The sequence below is a fragment of the Drosophila melanogaster genome, chromosome X, assembly GCF_000001215.4.
Source record: "Drosophila melanogaster chromosome X".
Lineage (NCBI taxonomy): Eukaryota > Metazoa > Arthropoda > Insecta > Diptera > Drosophilidae > Drosophila > Drosophila melanogaster.
This window is the reverse complement of record NC_004354.4, coordinates 2139282-2159006: the sequence shown is the minus strand read 5'-3', so window position 1 is coordinate 2159006 and position 19725 is coordinate 2139282. Positions and strand designations below refer to the sequence as shown.

The 19725-nt window shown below is 48.6% G+C and overlaps 4 protein-coding genes across 9 annotated transcripts; 2 read left to right on the top strand and 2 right to left on the bottom strand.

The window, feature by feature from the left end:
• The first annotated feature begins 23 nt into the window (after positions 1 to 23).
• wapl (wings apart-like) lies at positions 24 to 9071 on the top strand. 3 transcript variants are annotated; one of them, NM_001297875.1, is made up of 8 exons: positions 24 to 714; positions 1494 to 2618; positions 3281 to 5893; positions 6248 to 7090; positions 7161 to 7330; positions 7396 to 7484; positions 7545 to 7735; positions 7855 to 9071. In NM_001297875.1, the coding sequence occupies exons 2-8, from the start codon at positions 1575 to 1577 to the stop codon at positions 8128 to 8130; spliced, it is 5226 nt and encodes a 1741-aa protein (NP_001284804.1). In that variant the 5' UTR covers positions 24 to 714; positions 1494 to 1574; the 3' UTR covers positions 8131 to 9071. The 3 variants fall into 3 exon arrangements, with proteins under 3 accessions (NP_001284804.1, NP_525042.2, NP_726796.2); NM_080303.3 differs by having other exon boundaries at positions 7855 to 8900; NM_166931.2 differs by lacking the exons at positions 24 to 714; positions 1494 to 2618 and adding an exon at positions 3105 to 3219 and having other exon boundaries at positions 7855 to 8900.
• Positions 9072 to 9359: 288 nt separating this feature from the next.
• On the top strand, positions 9360 to 10544 carry bcn92. The gene is made up of 3 exons (NM_057711.3): positions 9360 to 9605; positions 9666 to 9786; positions 10164 to 10544. Exons 1-3 carry the CDS (start codon positions 9526 to 9528, stop codon positions 10239 to 10241), a joined length of 279 nt encoding a protein of 92 aa, NP_477059.2. The 5' UTR covers positions 9360 to 9525; the 3' UTR covers positions 10242 to 10544.
• Positions 10441 to 13871, bottom strand: Pgd (Phosphogluconate dehydrogenase). Of its 2 annotated transcripts, none has more exons than NM_057512.3 (3): positions 13593 to 13871; positions 13294 to 13517; positions 10441 to 11832 (listed from the first exon to the last, which is right to left on the bottom strand). In NM_057512.3, exons 1-3 carry the CDS (start codon positions 13598 to 13600, stop codon positions 10619 to 10621), a joined length of 1446 nt encoding a protein of 481 aa, NP_476860.2. In that variant the 5' UTR covers positions 13601 to 13871; the 3' UTR covers positions 10441 to 10618. The 2 variants fall into 2 exon arrangements, with proteins under 2 accessions (NP_476860.2, NP_001259175.1); NM_001272246.1 differs by having other exon boundaries at positions 13593 to 13644.
• A 198-nt stretch (positions 13872 to 14069) lies between these two features.
• D2hgdh (D-2-hydroxyglutaric acid dehydrogenase) lies at positions 14070 to 17518 on the bottom strand. 3 transcript variants are annotated; one of them, NM_166930.2, is made up of 6 exons: positions 17401 to 17518; positions 17005 to 17108; positions 15759 to 16015; positions 15555 to 15696; positions 14787 to 15480; positions 14070 to 14720 (listed from the first exon to the last, which is right to left on the bottom strand). In NM_166930.2, exons 3-6 carry the CDS (start codon positions 15948 to 15950, stop codon positions 14147 to 14149), a joined length of 1602 nt encoding a protein of 533 aa, NP_726795.1. In that variant the 5' UTR covers positions 15951 to 16015; positions 17005 to 17108; positions 17401 to 17518; the 3' UTR covers positions 14070 to 14146. The 3 variants fall into 3 exon arrangements, with proteins under 3 accessions (NP_726795.1, NP_726794.1, NP_569982.1); NM_166929.2 differs by lacking the exon at positions 17005 to 17108; NM_130626.3 differs by lacking the exons at positions 17005 to 17108; positions 17401 to 17518 and adding an exon at positions 16078 to 16320.
• Between the last annotated feature and the right edge of the window lie 2207 nt (positions 17519 to 19725).

The window sequence follows — 19725 nt, the reverse complement described above, 5'->3', positions numbered from 1 at the left end:
TACGGCATATCGATAGTTTCATGAATCGTTAGCCCAGCTCTAAAATAGTGTTTCTCTTCTCTCGTGTAGAAAAACAGAGAAATTAAACTTTTTCGCGCATTTCGCCATTGCAAAAATTGAAATTCGCGATCGCGTTCGTTTACCCTGCAAATTGCACAACTACGCGCTCTCGATTGGCGCCGATTTAGCGGAGAATCGCGAAATCAAAGAAATATTCGCAGCAAGAAGAAGAACGGAACGGCCAGTATAATCGTATTGTTGTTTGTGTTGGTGTTAGTTGTGTGTGTGTTTGTGGGTGTTGTTGTTGCTGCTGCTACTGCTTCTGGGATGATGCTGTAAAGTAAAAGTGGTGGCAAAAGCACTAAGCCCGTGGTGCGACGCAAAAAACACGCTGCAGTTAGCGGCCAGGCGGAAAATGATAAGAGTGATGGTGGCTTGAGCCCCGAGTAATCGCTAAAATATCGAGCACACAGTTCGTGCAAATCAAATTGCGCCAATAAGCAAAAGCAAACGCAAACATCGTTTGTTTTATTGCATTCCACGCACACACACACCTATATATATGCACACGCACGCAGTCGCATACATATGCGCTGCAGCAGCAACAGAGATTTTTTTATTTGACCACACTCACTCACACACGCAACCACATGCATCCACGCAGCAAACGGATAACAACAAAAACAAAGAGAGCAGCCAAATGTTTCGCCTGAGGTGAGTTGTTGATTTTTGTGAATTCCGTTTGGCGATTTTTACGACAGTAAAGTGCAACAAATTGTTTGTTTTTCGGCCTTTGCTTTGGAAATTGGTCTTGATTTGATTTCGGTGCGTGTGTGTGTGAAAATTGGAAATCGCCTGTGTGCGTGTGTGTGCGCGCACTATCGAGTGCTCTCGCTCGCACCGACGTACTCCTTACGTGCCCGCGTTTGTTGTGTTTTGCTGTTGCTGCACTTCTCTCTGCCCAGCCAAACAAATCGCTCACTTTTAGTAAAATTCAATAACTGTCCGCAGTGCGAAACATGAATTAATAGTTAATGATTGACGAGCACGGCCTGCATTGTGGTCCATGTCCTGCGAATCCTCCAACCACCTTTTCGCTGCCTCCGCGGAGGGAGAGTAGGGTCTCTTTCGGGTTTTGGATTCCTAATCCTTGGATTGGTACTAGCTATAAAACTAGGTTTCTTGTCATCCGTGCCCTTATCTGGCCCTATCTGGGCAGCCAAATCCAACTAGGTTCGATATAATCCCCAGCATGTGCTCATTTCTTGGTCCAAATAGGCCTGCAAATACACATATGTTAAATCGATTTACTGTTACCTAGTTTCTCTGCAGGATAATGAAATGGTAAATAACGAATTGTACAGCTGTTTCCGAATGGTTGTATGTATTGTAGTAAAATTCATGTTGATAAAGTCCGAACTTTACTTTGATGAGCGATGCGTTTGCTGTGTGCTAGCCAAGAAGCCGGTTAACTAATGTTTCTCCATTTCCAGTGACCACATCACCAAGGATTAGAGTCAGCAACACGGAGTTAGAGGATACCAGAAGCAGCAAAGGAACCACCGCTAGCGAAGATGTCGCGCTGGGGCAAGAACATCGTGGTGCCGCTGGACTCACTCTGCAAGGAGAAGGAGAACACCAACCGGCCCACTGTCGCCCGTTCCGTGGGCACCGTTGGCAAGTGGGGCAAGATGGGCTTCACCTCCACGCGCACCTACACCCTGCCCGCCATCCATCCTATGGCTGCGGCAGCGGCGGCTGCTGCAGCAGCCGCCAGTCCCTCCCAGAGTCCCGCCTCCACGCAGGATCACGATCCCAACGACCTGTCCGTTTCGGTTCCGGAGCCGCCGAAGCCGAAAAAGTTCTTCAAATCGAGGAATACAGCTCCGCCGGAGGTCATAGCTCAGATCATTCAGCAGCTACCGCACTGTGGAGCCGGCGCATCACCCATGCGAGACCATTTCTCGTCGGCGGGTGCGGGTGCTGGTGGTCTCACGCCTACTTCCGGTGCCCAGGAGGCGGGCGGAGTGAAGCTGAAGCCGGGCAAGGGCGCCAGTTCCGCAGAGCGGAAGCGCAAATCGCCGAAAAAGAAGGCAGCAACAACGTCAGCCTCCACGCCCTCGACGCCTGGTGCGTTCTACGGCGCCTCCGATCGAGATGGCGATGGGCTAAGCGATCCCGCCTCAGAGCAGCCGGAGCAACCGTCCAGTGCCTCGGGCAAGCAGAAGCAGAAGAAGCCGAAGGAGGAGAAGAAGCTGAAGCCAGAGGCGCCGCCTTCGCGGGTACTGGGACGCGCCCGCAAGGCTGTCAACTACCGCGAAGTGGACGAGGACGAGCGCTATCCCACGCCCACCAAGGATCTGATCATTCCCAAAGCGGGGCGCCAACCGGCTGAAGTGGCGGCTACGGCAACACTTGCCGCCGCTTCGTCGGAAGCCTTCATCAGTTCCACGTTTGGCAGCCCTGGATCGGAGCCGTCGTTACCCCCGCCTACGTCAGCGCCAAGTGCATCTGCGTCCACCTCGTCCCAACTGCCCTCCGCATCAGGCAGCGCGTCAAATCCTCCCAGCGCCTCCCGCACGCCAGAACATCCTCCTATCGTGCTACGCATCTCCAAGGTGAGTTTTGAATTGCCTGGAATTTGAATTATTTTAAACTCTAGACCTAAATATTATGCTTCCACTTCTCTCTATTTCCTAATAGTAACCTACCTAATAGTAATTTAAATTAATATATCCACCACACTAGTGGGTGCCCCTTCTTTTTTGATTTTCACCACTCCGTTTCTCGGTACATTTCACTCAGAGAAAAAGTTATCCAACTCCTAACTATTTGCCGAGTACCCCAAATGCGATCGCCCTCCCTCTCTCTCACACGCGCTCCGCCATCTCTTTCGCACTTAATCGCCCGGCCACCTCTCTCTTGCTCAACAATGCTTCGCCTTTCTCCGTTTCCCTCTCTTTCTCCTACCATTCCCTGCTCACTGTGTGTGGGAAAGGGAAGGCAGCGCAGCGCGCGAAGCAGTGTTAAATTACGCGCGCTTTTACATGGCAAACCAACGGAATTGGAGTCGAGTCGCTCTCCCGAGTTGTTGGTGTTTTGTTTTTTGTTCCGCATTTATCTGTCGGTTCTTGCCCATTTCGGTTCACTTGGAGTGCTAATTACCGGGAACGCGACATAGTTGTGCTTATTTTCATTTGCCAGATCAGCTAGCCAAAAGTAGGAAATAGTGGATCCCAGTAGAAGAACCTAGCTAAATGGGCACTCTTTCGTTTTCCAGGGCACTTCGCGGTTGGTCAGCACGGATAGCGAGGAGCCGCCGAGCAGCTCGCCCGCTCACCAGAACCAACTGAATCAACTTTCGGTCACGGAGGAGGAGCCAGCGGAGCGGTCCGGAGACGAAACAGTTCCTGCAAGTACGCCAAAAATCACAGTGAAGCCACTGAGGCCGCCCACAGCAGCAGATTCCGTCGATGGATCATCTGCGGCAGTTGGAGGAGCATCAGCAGGCGATTCTTTCGAGGAACGCAAGTCCCAGTCACTAGAACCCAACGAGGACGAGGAGGAGGAAGAAGAGGAGGAGGACGAGGAGGAGGAACCGCCGGAGATCAACTACTGCACGGTAAAGATATCCCCGGACAAACCGCCGAAGGAGCGGCTCAAACTGATCATCAAGACGGACGTGATCCGCAACGCCATCGCCAAAGCCGCAGCAGCAGCCGAGTCCCGCAGTGAAAAGAAGTCGAGGAGCAAAAAGCACAAGCACAAGCAGCTGCTTGCCGCGGGATCTGGTGCCGCTCCAGCTTCTGGAGCCACCCCCGCCGAGATCAACTCCGAATTCAAGACACCCTCACCTCATTTGGCTCTCAGCGAGGCCAATAGTCAACAAGCACAGCATACACCATCTCATCTACATCAACTGCACCAGCTGCATCCGCAGCGAGGCTCCGCGGTCATATCACCAACCACTCGATCCGATCACGACTTCGACTCGCAGTCCTCGGTGCTGGGCAGCATCTCCTCGAAGGGCAACAGCACGCCGCAACTGTTAGCGCAGGCTGTGCAGGAGGATAGTTGTGTGATTCGCAGCAGGGGATCTAGTGTGATCACCAGTGATCTAGAGACGAGTCAGCACTCCTCGCTGGTGGCTCCCCCCTCGGACATTGAGTCACGACTGGAGTCCATGATGATGACCATCGACGGAGCGGGAACGGGAGCAGCATCTGCAGTGCCGGAGACACCACTGCAGGAGGACATACTGGCTGTGCTGCGAGGGGAAGTGCCACGGCTAAATGGCAATACGGACCCGGAGCCAACCGAGGAGGAGGATCAACAGCAACAGCCGAAGAGGGCCACGCGTGGCAGGGGCAGAAAGGCCAATAACAATGTGGATGTAACCCCACCCGCCACGGAGACCAGAACCCGAGGTAGGGCCAAAGGAGCAGATGCGACCACGGCTGCCATATCGCCACCAACGGGCAAAAGAAACACGCGGGGCACCCGGGGCTCCAGAAAGGCCGAGCAGGAAGTCGACATGGAAGTGGACGAAACGGCGATGACGACGGTGCCAGCGAACGAGGAACAGCTGGAACAGGCCACACTTCCACCGAGGAGAGGTCGCAATGCTGCTGCCCGAGCCAATAACAATAATTTGGCAAGCGTTAACAATAACATTAATAAAATAGCCGCCAATTTGTCAGCCAAGGCCGAGGCCAGCCGACTAGCAGAAGGCGGAGTCGCGGGTGGAGCGGCACGAAGCTATGGTCGGAAACGAAAGAACCAGCAGGTAACGCAGGTGCTACAGCAGGAGCCAGTGCCCGAAGAGCAGGAAACTCCTGATGCTGAGGAGGAGCAGCCCACACCCGCCAAGATTCCGCACACAGATCACAGGGAACATTCGCCAGACCATGATCCGGATCCTGATCCGGATGAACTGTCGAACAACTCAAACAACTCCTCGTTGCAGCACGATGGGTCCTCCTCCTCGCCCCCACCCCGCGATTTCAAGTTTAAGGATAAGTTTAAGCGAACATTGACACTGGACACACAGGGCGCGGCGAACGCCGGAGCGGGAGGAGCAGCAGCGGCGGCGCCACCTGAGTCCTCTGGCGAACAGCGGGGCGCTGTCAAGCTGGTCATCTCAAAGAAGAAAGGCAGCATCTTCAAAAGCCGCGCTCTGGTGCCATCCGATCAAGCGGAACAGGCTACAGTGGCCAAGCGACATCTGTACAAGCACAGTTGGGATGCTGCGCTAGAAGCGAATGGCGGTGGAACCAACAGCGATGCCAGCAATGCCTCGGCATCTGGCGTGGGCGTCGCTGGGGCGAAGGATCATCTGCATCATTTAGCGGCGGGCAAGTCCGATGGTGATTTCGGTGACAGTCCGTCGTCGAACAACAATGGCTCCTCCAGTGCGTGCAGCAGCGCATCCACGTTGCGCGGCGATAGCCCGGCCCTCGGAAAGATCTCGCGACTGGCGGGAAAACAGGGAGTACCTGCCACCTCCACTAGTTCCGATGCCTTTGACCTGGATTTGGAACCAATTGCCGGAGAGCTTGACCTAGAGCGTAGTGCAGCTGGTGCTTCCGCTGGTGGAACAGGGGCAACGACAGGCGGAGGTGGAGCGACGGGCGGTGGCGGCCCCGTTCGGGTCGACCGCAAAACTAAGGACTACTATCCAGTGGTGCGTAACGTTAAGACGGCCCATCAAATTCAGGAGATCGGCGAGTACCAGGAAATGGACGACGACGTCGAGTACATCCTGGACGCACTTCAGCCGCACAATCCCCCGGCAACACGGTGTCTCTCCGCCCTTCAGCTAGCCGCCAAGTGTATGATGCCCGCCTTCCGGATGCACGTGCGTGCCCATGGGGTGGTCACCAAATTTTTCAAGGTAAGTTAGATCCCCAATTCTTACATATATTGAGCTCCAAACCGCCTTTGGGCGCTTGGTATTTGCATAGTTTGATTATGCAATTGAATCTTATCAAATTCAAAATATCAGCTTTCGGCAAAGCTGTCCCCAGAATAGCCAGTTTGTTTTGAAAGCTGTGTTGTTATTTTGTTATTCTGTATTAAAAGCCTGTATAAACTATTAAACCATTGCAGTTGTACTTTAATCAACTTGGTAATGTTTTCCACTTTAAATCAGTACAGTTTATTGATTATTTGCAAAGTGAATAACAAAAAAAAAAGTTTTAGGAAAAGTATCAACCTCTTTGTTAATTAACTGACTATTTAACTGTAGGCATTATCCGACGCCAACAAGGACCTCAGCCTAGGCCTGTGCACCTCGGCCATCATGTACATTCTTTCCCAGGAGGGCCTCAACATGGACCTGGATCGCGACTCCTTGGAGCTGATGATCAACCTTCTGGAGGCGGACGGCGTGGGTGGCAGCACGGAGACTGGGCACCCGGATAGAGCGGGCTACGACCGCAACAAGCAGAAGGTGCGCGAGTTGTGCGAGGAGATCAAGGCGCAGGGCAAGGGAACGCATCTCAACGTTGATTCTCTGACTGTGGGCACGCTGGCAATGGAAACGCTGCTATCGCTAACATCCAAGCGCGCGGGCGAGTGGTTTAAAGAGGATCTGCGCAAGCTGGGTGGCCTGGAGCACATTATCAAGACCATCTCGGACTTCTGCAGACCGGTGATTGCCTGCGACACGGAGATTGACTGGCAGCCGACGCTGCTGGATAACATGCAAACGGTGGCGCGTTGTCTGCGAGTCCTCGAAAACGTGACGCAGCACAATGAGACGAACCAGCGCTACATGCTCACCTCTGGCCAGGGAAAAGCAGTGGAGACGCTTTGCCAACTGTACCGTCTTTGCAGCCGACAAATAATGCTGCATCCTTCGGATGGTGGTGGCAGCAACAAGGAGCATCCGGGTGTGGCTATGCGCGAGCTGCTGGTGCCGGTGCTCAAGGTACTGATCAACCTGACGCACACGTTCAACGAGGCGCAGCCATCGTTGGGAGCCGAGCTGCTAGGTCAAAGGGGCGATGTGGTGGAGACGAGCTTCCGATTGCTGCTGCTCTCGGCCAACTACATTCCCGACCAATGTGTCTTTGAGCTAAGCATACTGGTGAGTGTGAGATTTATATCTTTTCGCTTCACAAGTAACCAATTTCAAACACTGATTCCCACCTCTCCAGGTTCTTACACTGCTAATCAATTTGTGCATGCATACTGTGCCCAACCGGGCTGCTCTAATGCAAGCTGCCGCTCCGGCAGAGTACGTAGCGGATAATCCACCAGCGCAGGGATCTGTGAGTGCACTGCAAGCTCTGCTTGAGTACTTCTACAAGTGCGAGGAGCTGGCTAGGTAGGACACATTAACAATTCTAGTCACATTGTCGCATTGCTTTATATTATGTTTCACGCCCGCAGATTGGTGGAAAAGAACACGGACGCCTTCCTCGAGAGCAACGAGAAGGGAAAGAAGAAACAAGAAGAAGTGGAGGAGACAGTCAACAATCGTGAGTATTTAGCGGTTTGATGATCTGTGACCTATGCTAATTGCCGGGCGGTTTTGACAGTTGTGCAACGAGCCGGCCACCACATGGAGCACACGCTAAAGGGAAGTTATGCGGCCATCCTGGTGGGAAATCTGATAGCGGACAACGAGTTGTACGAGTCGGTGGTGCGCCGCCAGCTGCGAGGAAATAGCTTTAAGGAGATTATTGGAGTGCTGGAGAAGTACCACACATTCATGAACCTTACATCCAGCGTGAGTCTCATAATATGTCATACATTTTCAGTTCAGATCGATAGCTTAATCCATCTTACCCTTAATCCATCAAACTGCACAACCTTCTAACTCGTTAACGTTCTCCACCATTTGTATAGTTGGAGGCAGCCTTTGTGGCGCATATGAAGTCCACGAAGCGCATCATCGACAACTTTAAGAAGCGCGACTACATCTACGAGCACTCGGATGAGCACGACAACCCCCTGCCTCTGAATCTGGAAACGACGGCGCAAGTCTTGGCCGTGGGAGCGGACGCGTCGCATGCTGCTACAAGCTCGACCACGGTCGGCTCTGGCTCCGCACCCTCATCCACATCGGCCACAGGAACGACGAGGGCGCCGCGGGTCTATAAAACGTACAGCAGCCACAGGTAATCGGACCTGGGATCTGAATCGGAATCGAAGAGCCATCGCAATTGTCGTTAACCACACCGAAAGCCTGCCACCAAAATAAAATTCTGTTGTTTGTGATTATGTAATTTGTTTATGTGTTGATATAACAATCACTACATGTATGTGTATAGCCTGTAATGCACCTAGTTTCAGTCAGCTATATATATATAGATATATATATATATAGAAGTATATAGCTAAGAGCGATAGGATACAATGCGATCTGTTTTTGCGTTTGTATTAACCCAAAGTGATAGCGAATTCCTGAGCATGGTCTGCGTTTTAACTAAAGAAAATGATTAAGATTGACGAAACGAAAGCGACACCCCGAACAACACAAAGATCCAAATCCCCACTAATATGAGTACGTTATATAGTCATAAGCAATATTAGCAGCTAAATGTCGGCTTACCCTCGAAAGCACACACCCATGTAAATATTCTTTAATCAGCGATTTTATCGGACGCGTCTTAGGTTTATTTCGAATGTGTTTTTTTTTTACCTATTCATACTTTATATATTAAACCTTTTTTTTATTGATTGTAAAACAAGCGCTCTTAGCAAAAACGCTGCAGCAGAAAGAGCGAGAGCGATAGACATGTGTAAAGAGAGAGTTAGAGAGGAAAATTCTAGATTAGATGTGGGAAATAAAGTTATTTTATTGCCTAAACGTAAGCTAAAGAAACTCTACTTATAAAACTAACACTGATAAATAAATATATATATGTATATGGATATATGTGTACGTTTACAACCACTAAAAATGTCATTTTTAGGCTACAAAAGTCAGATTTAAAAAGCAAGCGCGCGTGCAAGAAAGAAACAATTTCGGGAACAAAATATATATATTTATTTTGTGTTTTCAACGAGTACATAATATATTGTTCTTGCGGAAAAAACAAACAGAATTAAAACTAAAATTGAAAAAATGCGGCAGTTGTCTTATTTTGTATAATGGGAGCAGGTTAATTTGGTTTTTATTTTAATATTTACCTCTAAATATTTCGGATTCTTAATAAATTATTTTTCTGCACTATGAACTCAATTTATTTCTTACTTTTTGCAATAATATTTAGTATCACAAAAATAGTTTTTTTATTCAGTTGCGATGATTTCCGCACGACGCAGTGTCATCTCTAAGACTCACGCACGTGACACCACAGTGAATGCAGTCAGCTGTTTCTGGTATTTTGCAGCGGAAAAGTCAGTATTTTCCGGCTTTCCGCATGTAATTTTTATGTCATCAGGCGGTCAATTGGCAGTTGCCGCACCGAAACAAGAAACCAGGGTCAAAACAAAGCACTCATCAATTAAACAGCACTTTAATCCACCAGCCCGCCCGCCATTCAGTTCCATTCGGCCAGGATCAAGACCAGGATGTCGACCCGTCGCCAGGCGATCACGTTATACAGGAATCTCCTGCGCGAATCGGAGAAGCTGCCCTCGTACAACTTCAGGTAGGTGTTGTGAAATTGAAAGGCCGCCGCGAGTGATGAGCAATCTATTCCGGATTTCAGAATGTACGCTGCCCGAAAAATACGCGACACATTCCGCGCCAACAGGAGCACCAGGGACTTCGCGGAGATCGATCGCCAAATGGCCGAGGGCCAACAGAATCTGGAGCTGATACGTCGCCAGGTGAGTGGTTCGTCGGATTTCACCCCTCTCCCTTATCAGCAATGCTTGAAAGTATCCAGATAACGTAAGGCATTCCGTCTTCGAGATCACAGCGCATCCAAAAAGAGCCGTCGTTTATTTACCAAGTTGTTAGGAACTCAAATAATTAGTGGTATAAAAATACTACTATCAACTACTACTTCCCTTATCAAAGACAATCAATTTAAAGATTAAAAATATTAATGTATATTTAAAGTAGATTTTATCATATATATCTGATTTTGCAAATATGGGGAATGGAAAACTCAATTACCATCCTATTAGAAATCGAAAGTAACCATTTTGCCCCTTTTTCGCTTATCAGCCGGTTGAGTTTATTAACCTTTGAATGTCCACAGGTAATCATCGGCCACCTGTATTCCGCTGACAAACTGGTTATAGAGAACAAGAAGACCCTGAAGCCCTCGGACGACTAAGGGAAATACGGAGCGAAAAACGCGCTAGCTGAAGAGAGTACAATAGCAGGGAAGGAGCGGTAGAAGGAGCAGGAGGCGTCTCCAGATGAAGACACAACTCGAAAGACTCGACCCACACACAACACAACACACCAAACCACACGCATTGTTGATTTTAAATGGCACTTGCATTCATGAAACTAAGGAATCAAAATCATTTGCTAGCAAAAAAACACCAATTTAATGTTATGTTTAACAACAATTATGAAATTCTATATACATACATATATATTAATGGTATAAATAAGTACTAAAGTACTCCAGAAAAAAAAGAAACATCTAAGACACCGGCGCCAATGACATGGAATGTGTGAACGGGAAAGTGGAGCAGGTGGAACCTACGCCTGGTAGGTGCTGGCGGACACATTGCCGCCGGTGCCTGTCCAGTTCGTGTGGTGGAACTGACCCTCCTGGCCCAGCAGCTCATAGGTGTGGGCGCCGAAGTAATCCCTCTGGGCCTGCAGCAAGTTGGCTGGCAGCTTGGCCGTGCGGTAGCCGTCGTAGAAGCTTAGGGCGGTAGACAGGGCCGGCACGGGAATGCCCCAGCGGAAGGCATTGGCCACCACCTCGCGCCACGAGTCCTGGCCGCGCTCGATGGCCTTCTTGAAGAAGTCGTCCAGCAGCAGATTAGACAGCTCCGGCTGCGACGTATACGCGTCCTTAATGTTGCCCAGAAAGACGCTGCGGATGATGCAGCCGCCGCGCCACATCAGCGCAATGCCGCCGTAATTAAGTCTCCACTTGTTCTCCCTGGCCGCCTCTCGCATGAGCATGAATCCCTGGGCGTAGGACACGATCTTGGCGCAGTAGAGAGCGTGCTTGATGTCGTCGAGGAACTTGGTGAGGTTGGCCACTTGCGCCTTGGTCGAGGGTCCCTTCAGCACGCTGCTGGCCTGGACGCGCTCGTCCTTCAGGGCAGACAGGCATCGCGAGAAGACCGCCTCGCCAATTAGCGTCACAGGCACTCCATACTGCAGAGCAGCGATTGCCGTCCACTTGCCCGTGCCCTTCTGGCCGGCGGTATCGCGAATCCGCTCCAGCAGATAACCTTTGCCGTCCTTGTACTTAAGAATATCACGCGTGATTTCAATGAGGAAGGAGTCCAGTTCGGCCGAGTTCCACTTGCCGAACTCGTCTGCCATCTGGTCAGCCGACAGTCCCAGGCTCTGCATGATGTGGTACGCCTCGCAGATCAGCTGCATGTCACCGTATTCGATGCCGTTGTGCACCATCTTGACGAAGTGACCGGCGCCTCCATCGCCCACCCACTCGCAGCAGGGTTCACCGTCGGCCTTGGCGCAGATCGCCTGGAAGATGGGTTGGATAAGGGGCCACGCGGCCTCGTGTCCGCCGGGCATCAGCGAGGGTCCGTGGCGGGCGCCCTCCTCGCCACCGCTCACGCCGGATCCGACGAAGAGCAGGCCAAGTTTGGCTAACTCGTCGCAGCGGCGAGATGTGTCCTGATACTCCGAGTTGCCACCATCGATGATCACATCGCCGGCGGAAAGCAGCGGCACCAGCTGCTGGATGAAGTCGTCGACTGCACTTCCAGCTGAAATTGTATCGAGATTACATCTGATTAGCGTAAAGTCGATTAAAGCAGATCGAATTCCTCATCGGGGTTCTCAAAAGCTCAACTATCGTAGACTCATTTTCCAAAGCGTTCTTAGCTAGCGCCAGTTCTTTTAACGTAAAGAAATCTTCGATTTAGCCAGAAAGTAGAGCGTGCGATTGGACAAGGTCGGTTGGTTGCTTTTGGAAAGTCACTGTTTTGGAGGTCACCCTGGTGGCGAGGCGTCCCTAGCGCCGGGTGAGCAGTTCTCCAGCGCAGTGGACCCAGATAAGGCCAACGAGTCGTGGCGATACTACCATTGATCTATCTATCTAGCGGTCGTTGGTGGTGGTTTGTGGGGCACACTAGCGGTCAAGATTGTTGGACTCGCTCTGTTCAATGACCAACTAGCTTTTTGTGTCGTCATCCTTGATAACTTAACTACACTGATAATCAATAACCTTTGTCCTTACTCCCACCCACCCTGTGAATGTGGGATTCGCACAACCTGTCACGCAACTTTCAAATCTACATATGTTCAGCACAAAAACCTCCAGAGCTATGTACATATGTTATTGACCCGCACTGTATTCTTCTAAGGAGCAGTCTCCAGACGAAATGACTCACTGGCCTGGCAACTCGCAGAAGAGGAATATGTAGGTTTTTCGGCTGGTCAAATCCGAGTAAATCCACCTGAAAATCGCCCATTTTGTGTGACCTATTATGAATGTCAAAGATTTCTCTCTGCGCCGCGTTGTTGTTGCTTTCGCACGAACAGATAAGCCGGGCACGCCGATCTAGAGGTGAGCAGAGTTTCGGACACGCGAGAGTGGTAGACGAACGCGTGAGTGACCTGGAAATCACCTGATGGGTTCGCTCGATGGTTTAGGTAAGTGGAGGCAGCTTACCACAACTATGTGATTAGACAAAACTCACGCCACACTTGTGGTTACGGTTTTCGAAATGGGACTGATCCATTTATAAACCTTTTATCAGAAGTCCGGTTTTAAAAGAGCTACAATGCTTAAGTTTCGAATCCTATAAAGAGCTTTGAATTCTGTCTAGTTTTCAAGTCAAAACTATCGCATACAAAACCTACGAAATGCCATCCCTATCATTTGTACAAAAAGAACTCCTAACCCAGACTTAGTGGTTAAGGCCGCAGCTCAATGATCTCTAAACAGTTGTTTTTTGTGTTTACTCCACCCCTTCACCGTTTTCTCGCGCTCCCTCCTCTTCCTACTTCCACCTGCTTATCCTATCTCGTTCCCCTTTGCACATTGGAATATGAGCCGCAAAAATCGTCATCATGATTACTTTGCTTCGACTTTTTCACCAATTCACAAGCACGCGCGCACACATGTAAGTTGAGTCACCAACACAGCGATCGCTTGCAGCAGGTTTCAATGGGTTTTCGATGCTCTGCGCTACCCAGCCGCTGAATTTGGATATGCAACTCACCCTTGACCAGCAGCATGACCTTCCGGGGGCTCTTCAGCTTGGAGACCATGTCCTCGAGCGAGTCGGCTCCAATCACTTTGGTGTCCTTAGCCTCATTGGCGAGGAACTCCTTGACCTTGGCCACCGTGCGGTTGTAGGCGCACACCACGAATCCCTTCTCGTCCATGTTGAGTATCAGGTTTTGGCCCATGACGGCCAGGCCGATGAGGGCAATATCCGCTTGTCTGGAAGAAATCCGGAAATGGGCGACGTTAGGATCGCGGAAAACTCCGGGGAAAAGAGAATTTCCCTCTACTCACCCGCTCATGTTTCGTGTGTTCTTTGTGGTTTGTGCTCCAACAATGATTTGAGCTTCTAATGTTACAATCTATATATGGCACTGTTAAGCGGCAGCTCGTCGATCGATAGTCGCGCCACAATGTTAGCTATCGATAAGTGCAGAAAAGCTCCACTCGCGAAGCTTTCGCAGGGCGGCAGTTTGACTTTGAACTTCGGAGTTTGAAGCTATCGCCGATCCTTGACCAATTACTGCCGGTTGGTGCTAATTTTGTGAGTGGACTCTAATGAGTACTGCTACTAAATATAGTGCTTCGTAGTGTAACAGTAAATGCAAAGATAGTGTTTTTTCTATTATTACCTCCGAGTACCTATAATGTGGTACTGTAAAAACTGGTATATACTATTTTTTCGGACTATTTTATAAGTAAGTTTTGCCCATTGGTTTCGTGCCAAATATGATGGTCCTTTTTAACTTCACAAGTTAACAAAATTCACTTCTAATGCCATTTCTGTATTATAAGGTTATGAAAATTACACACAAACAAAAAAAATAGAATCTATTAGGTAGAAGCCTTCAGTTAAGCACCTTATAGGGATTGAGGATGCTGTTGGGGTCCAGCAGCTTCTTCATCTCGCGCATGTAGCCAATGGCCACCGGGTCCTTGGAGTAGTGCAGGTAGTCCTTCTTCAGGAAGCCAATGCCGTGCTCCGCACTAATGCTGCCCTTCAGCTTGGAGGTGTACTCGTAGACGAAGGGTTCGACCCGCTTGTAGATCTCGCCGTTAAACTCCTCGCAGGAGACGTTCAGGTGCAGATTAGAGTCCCCCAGATGGCCGTATCCGCAGACAACTGTGGCCAGGGGACCGCACCTCTCTCGCATCACGTCCACAATGTTGTAGAAGTCCCGCAGAGGCAGCGAGATGTCGTACTTGAAGCAGAAGCTCTTCTCGATCAGACCCAGCGGCACCATTTCGCGGATCTTCCAGATCTCCTGCACCTTGCCGGGATCACCGGTTACGGTGCCATCCTGGATCTCGCCACGCTCCATACCGTCCCCAATGAACTGGTTGATCTTCTCCTCGTCGTGGTCACCGTTGCTGCCCGAGGTCTCGATGAGCATGTAGAAGGGAAATCCCGAAATGGGGGAGCTATGGGAAATAAGTTTGTGAACAGGATTGGTAACGCTCAGAGAAGACAAAGGTGGCGCAACTCACTTCAGGAACTTGAACTGCTCGAGGGCGGTGTTCAAGGCCCGCTCGTCAATCAGCTCGCAGGAGCTTAGAATCTCGCCCAGATTACGCTTGGCACTGACAAAAGTCTTCAGCACATCGTCGAAGGAGTTCAGGCCGATGAAGGCCACGTTCACCGCTCGCGAGGAATGGGGGCAGAGCATCGAAAGCTTCGTGACCACGCCCAGAGTGCCCTCGGATCCTATGAACAAGTGCTTCATGTGGTAGCCGGTGTTGTCCTTCTTGAAGTTGGACATAAGGTCCAGCACCTGACCGGTGGCCAGCACCGCCTCCACGCCCAAAACAGAGCCGTGCAGATTGCCGTAACGCACCACCCGCACTCCGCCCGCGTTTGTGGACACATTGCCCCCGATGTGGCAACTGGCCTTGGCGCCCAGGTCCAGTGGCACCGTCAAGCCCACCTCTCTGGCCCTCTGATCGAAGTTCTCCAGGATGCAGCCCGCCTCCACGACAGCAATGCCGGTGACCTCGTCCACGGATAACACCTTGTTCAGGCGCGCTAGAGAAAGGACAATCTCGTCGCAGATCGGCACGGATCCGCCCACTAGACCTGTGTTCCCGCCCTGCGGCACCACCGCCAAACGACGCTCGTTGCAGTACTTCAGGATGGCGGCCACCTCCGCCGTGCTTCCGGGCTTAAGCACCAACTTGCTGTTGCCTGGTTGAAGCAATTCATCGGAGAAATTCATTAAAGGGCACACGAATGTGAATGAATTTGGTTACACAACCTACCTCGAATCCTCTTAAGGAAGCAGATGTTGTATCCCTCCAGGTCCTCAGTGAGCACGAAGTTCTTGCCCAGGAGCTGCTCGAAATGCGCCACATCCTTGTCGGTCAGAGTGGCGTAGTTGCCGCGCTGCACGTTGTCGGTGATCTGAAATGTGGGTTGCATCAGTTGCATCTCCGCTGCGGACAACTCGCCACAGGAACACCTACCTCTGTGAGCTCCGGGATCGGAGCCCCGCTGCCCGCCATTGTGCGCACAGTGGTTGCGAAAGCGGGGTAGGTGGCTGCCAGGGCGGTGCGACTGGTGGTGGTGATGGTGGTGGTGGTGATAGGCCGCCTCATCAAGGTGGTGGCCCCGGCGCTGGCCAATCTGCGCACATGCAGGAGCTGTTGGAATCTCATCGTGGAGGATGGTTGCGGAAAGGGCTTCGAGTTTATCTGTTATATGCCGCAACTGTTATATGTCTCTGAAATGGGCAATGGGATGAGTACACTGTGGAATACCTTTGGGCCATACAAAATTCGTTACTTTATATTAAGCGTTAGGATGCATAAAAAGCGAAGTTATTATTATTATGGAACGGCTCGATAAGCCGACTCTCTTTGTTTAGACACAATGGCAGACTGCCGGACTTCCCCGGAGCACTAGGATGCTTATCACGTTATCACACCAACATTCATCCACTCGAGGGGGGTGTGGACGCAATCTTCTCCTCACCACGGGCCGTATCGCACTGATAGCAGGGACACCAGGAAACCGAACTTTTCCACTAGACCTCTCGGGCTCTAGGTATATCACTATATATGGCGACGTTATCAGCCCCTCCGACTCTGCGCGTGCATGCGAAATTAGCATATTTATTATGGACCACGCACACACACACTCGCACACACGCACACCGCAGCACGGTCTAGATTTGGTCTGGTTTGAAAAGTGCAATCCACGGTCCGTGGAGTCAAGATCTTTATGAGTCCACACAGATTATTGCCGGCAGGTAGATAGATCCCTACACAGAAACGGTCATAAAGCAATTTGGCTCGGGGCCAGATTGGAAGAGATACAGATTCGGATTCGGATACGGATACGGGTACGGGTATATGCATGGATAGATATGCCTGGAGGATTTGCACCACCCGGTTACGGTGGATTAGCCTTCGTGCAAAAATGTATTTGTATTTTGCAACGAACAATATTTCATGTTATGTACATATTTAAGACCAGTAGGCATTAAATTCACTATTGCAATTGTTATATAATCTGGAGCTGCACATACGCAATTTGTTAATTTTCACAGGAGTATTTATAACACCTCCTTCTGTCTATCTCTTACATATTTAAGTTAAGTACTTAATATAAATACTTTAAGTATAATGCATATATGAATATAGTCTTTTAGCGGGTTAATAGCAGTGCCCATCCCTCGTAATCATTATTGAGATCTATGTTTATTCTCACTCGCTCTCTCTTGCTCTGTATTTTTGTCGTTTTGTTTCATTACGTCAAAAAATTCGAGCTTTTGTGTATGTGTGTGTGTGGGGGCGGGTGCGAACGCGTGTTGTCTGTAAACAAGCGAGACAAACAGAAACACTGGGTTAACAGGTAGCTGATAAGCGCGAAAACAATATCAGCATCTGCATACATATATAAACCGGTTGTGAAACGAATATCAGATGTGTCACTGCAGTTACTAAAGGGATTAATTAGGATCCTCATTCACTAACACACGACAAGTAACCGGGAATGGGAGAGCCTCACGCGCCAGAATCTCTCAATGGAAAATTGAAAAACCGAAAGAGAAACTAACGCAGAAGCACTCAAAAGCATGTTGATCGGAACACCAACTGAACTTACAATGTTTATGTACGGATGGATGGGGGTCACGTCGAGGTCCGGCTACTCCTTTCATCCATAAGTCAGTGATGTCCTTCAGAGCAGCGTCCAACCCGGAATCACAACAAACCGCAACTAAAATTCGAAACGCAAAACAGGGGCAGATTAGCGTTAGTTAAGAGATACGATAGGCGCCAAACACCCCCCCCCCCCCCTCCATCAAAGAATTCAAAATGATCACGGAGCGAAAGCTCCCCAGGAGAGAGAGCGAACTGAGCTTTCAGAGCGAAAGCGAGTGAGTGAGCACACCACAGCGGCGTTGTAGAAATTTCAACAGTTCATATTGGGGATCGATTTGTGTTTTACTGTTTCTGTTTACCACTTCTTTATGGATTCGTGAACGGGAAATAACACAATATACTAATACAAAATTTTTTGTTTTTTGGGATGTTTTTTCTATAATTCAATTACTTCTAATAACCGCAAACAAAATCTTAATGCTTTGGGAAATCAAATTGATAAATCTCTGTTTACCTATTGGAATTTGTTATCAACAATTACCATTTACTATTATTATTACTTCTGTGTTTTATTTATGCCTTAGTTGCTTTTCAAAATATAGCTAGCTGCATTGCAAATTCACTGTGTAGAAATGAAAGTCTTAACATCTTTTATATAAAGAGATTATATAAACCGCTAGAATTAGTTTTAAATTTAAGCATATTTAATACATATTTTTATACCGTTTATTCCTAAAATTGCAAACTTGTAATCAAAACCAGTACGGATATCACCTCGCATAACAACTGTTATACAGCCACTTTAATTCACCACACATGCGTTAGCCACGCCCACTGAACCACTAAACATTTAGCTTGTCTCTGTCCTATTCTTCTCCGCAGGCGGCACAATGGTGCTATCTCTTTTGCACCCCATAAAAAACCTTTTCCGGTGGTGCGCCCATTTTTTATTCGCTTCGATCTTCCGTCGGCATTTTGTACTGCCAATTAGCAGCGACTTCTACAATTCAATCAACTTTGTTATTGTACCCAAAGAAAAATGGAGAAGATAACATTCTCATACACTTGTACCTGTTTCGCAACTCGTGAGTTGACTCCAATAATTGCTTCTTGGGTATCGATAAAGTCCCAATAACGATTGCTAATAACTTAAAATTTATAGCTTACAATCATGGAGTTCAATATTTAATTTTGTATCTCATGTTGGGTATGTTTTGATTAATTTGTGTGTCTCCATACCGAAAGGTATTAAGTTAAATGTCTATTGTTCTGTTTAGGATTAGTAAACACTTTCATTTTCCTTACCAGTAAAATTTTCCTAAAACCAGTAATTTAGTTCAGTTATTATGACAGTTTCTTAGGATTTTTCTTCAATACTTCTGAGTATCAAGGTGTGGATCCATTAAATTTAGAACTTCTGCCAAGTAAAACGGACTCTACCCACGCATGGAAATTATAAAATAACGCCAAGTGCTGCATTATATATATTGCAATTAAAACAATGGCAAGCGCAACCACACATCTCTGTTTGAAAATCGTTTGCAAATTTACAGACGGTGACAAAAATATAGGCATATTTTGAAAATGGAGTTATTGCGGTTTAATAGAATACATAAAGAGGACATGATTAGAAGACAATTGAAACGGCAAATAGTCCTATTTGGCTCCCCCTGCCATTTTCAATTCCTACGCTCGTTCACACCCCTAATGATCTTAGGGGTGGGATTACGTGTACACCCCTTGGGACATCAGAATGGATCCCCTTTTGAGGGTAATTGTATAATGTTTGTTTGGGAAATCGGTTTGTACAGGCCACGGAAAATGGTGGAAAGGGGTGGGTTGGTTCCAAAGGTCGCAAGTGTCACAGGAATCAACCCTTTATCGCAGTTTCCTGTTTTTTAAGGATCCGGCCTTGGTACAGTTTCGAAAGGGTTTTATATGTTGGGGTATTGAGTGAAAGTAGGGTTTATTTGCTTTGAATTTGAGTAATGGCTTACTAAAGATTAGAACGTTTCTTTTATAACTTTTTATTGTTATTTTAAAAGGTGCACAATAACTCGGATGAAATTTGAAAGTTGTTAACTTAAGTTCTTAAGTTCTTTCCAGCGAGACTATTTGTTGCTTAAATAAATTTTTGCCAAAAAAAAACAATCTTAAATTAACGCTTGTACCATATTTACATCGCCAATGCATTTCTAGAGTTGGGAGCATTCCTATTTGGATAATAATGAACAGTCACCACTTAAGGACCCGAAGGACCTCCTCGATATTTCATCCACTGAAAACTTCAAGCAAAACTCGAGGACTTCCTGTTTACGCTGCACAG

What these genes read in the sequence shown, in the direction of transcription:
- wapl (NM_001297875.1), top strand. Translation starts at nt 1,575, where the DNA reads ATGTCGCGCTGGGGCAAGAACATCGTGGTGCCGCTGGACTCACTCTGC. An exon ending in TCTTTGAGCTAAGCATACTG is followed by an intron (nt 7,091 to 7,160) that starts GTGAGTGTGAGA and finishes CCACCTCTCCAG; the next exon opens with GTTCTTACACTGCTAATCAA. An exon ending in GGAGGAGACAGTCAACAATC is followed by an intron (nt 7,485 to 7,544) that starts GTGAGTATTTAG and finishes CGGTTTTGACAG; the next exon opens with TTGTGCAACGAGCCGGCCAC.
- D2hgdh (NM_166930.2), bottom strand. Translation starts at nt 15,950, where the DNA reads ATGAGATTCCAACAGCTCCTGCATGTGCGCAGATTGGCCAGCGCCGGG. An exon ending in CGATCCCGGAGCTCACAGAG is followed by an intron (nt 15,697 to 15,758) that starts GTAGGTGTTCCT and finishes CCCACATTTCAG; the next exon opens with ATCACCGACAACGTGCAGCG. An exon ending in GAGCAGTTCAAGTTCCTGAA is followed by an intron (nt 14,721 to 14,786) that starts GTGAGTTGCGCC and finishes TATTTCCCATAG; the next exon opens with CTCCCCCATTTCGGGATTTC.
- bcn92 (NM_057711.3), top strand. Translation starts at nt 9,526, where the DNA reads ATGTCGACCCGTCGCCAGGCGATCACGTTATACAGGAATCTCCTGCGC. An exon ending in CTGCCCTCGTACAACTTCAG is followed by an intron (nt 9,606 to 9,665) that starts GTAGGTGTTGTG and finishes TCCGGATTTCAG; the next exon opens with AATGTACGCTGCCCGAAAAA. An exon ending in TGGAGCTGATACGTCGCCAG is followed by an intron (nt 9,787 to 10,163) that starts GTGAGTGGTTCG and finishes GAATGTCCACAG; the next exon opens with GTAATCATCGGCCACCTGTA.
- Pgd (NM_057512.3), bottom strand. An exon ending in GGTCATGCTGCTGGTCAAGG is followed by an intron (nt 11,833 to 13,293) that starts GTGAGTTGCATA and finishes ATACAATTTCAG; the next exon opens with CTGGAAGTGCAGTCGACGAC.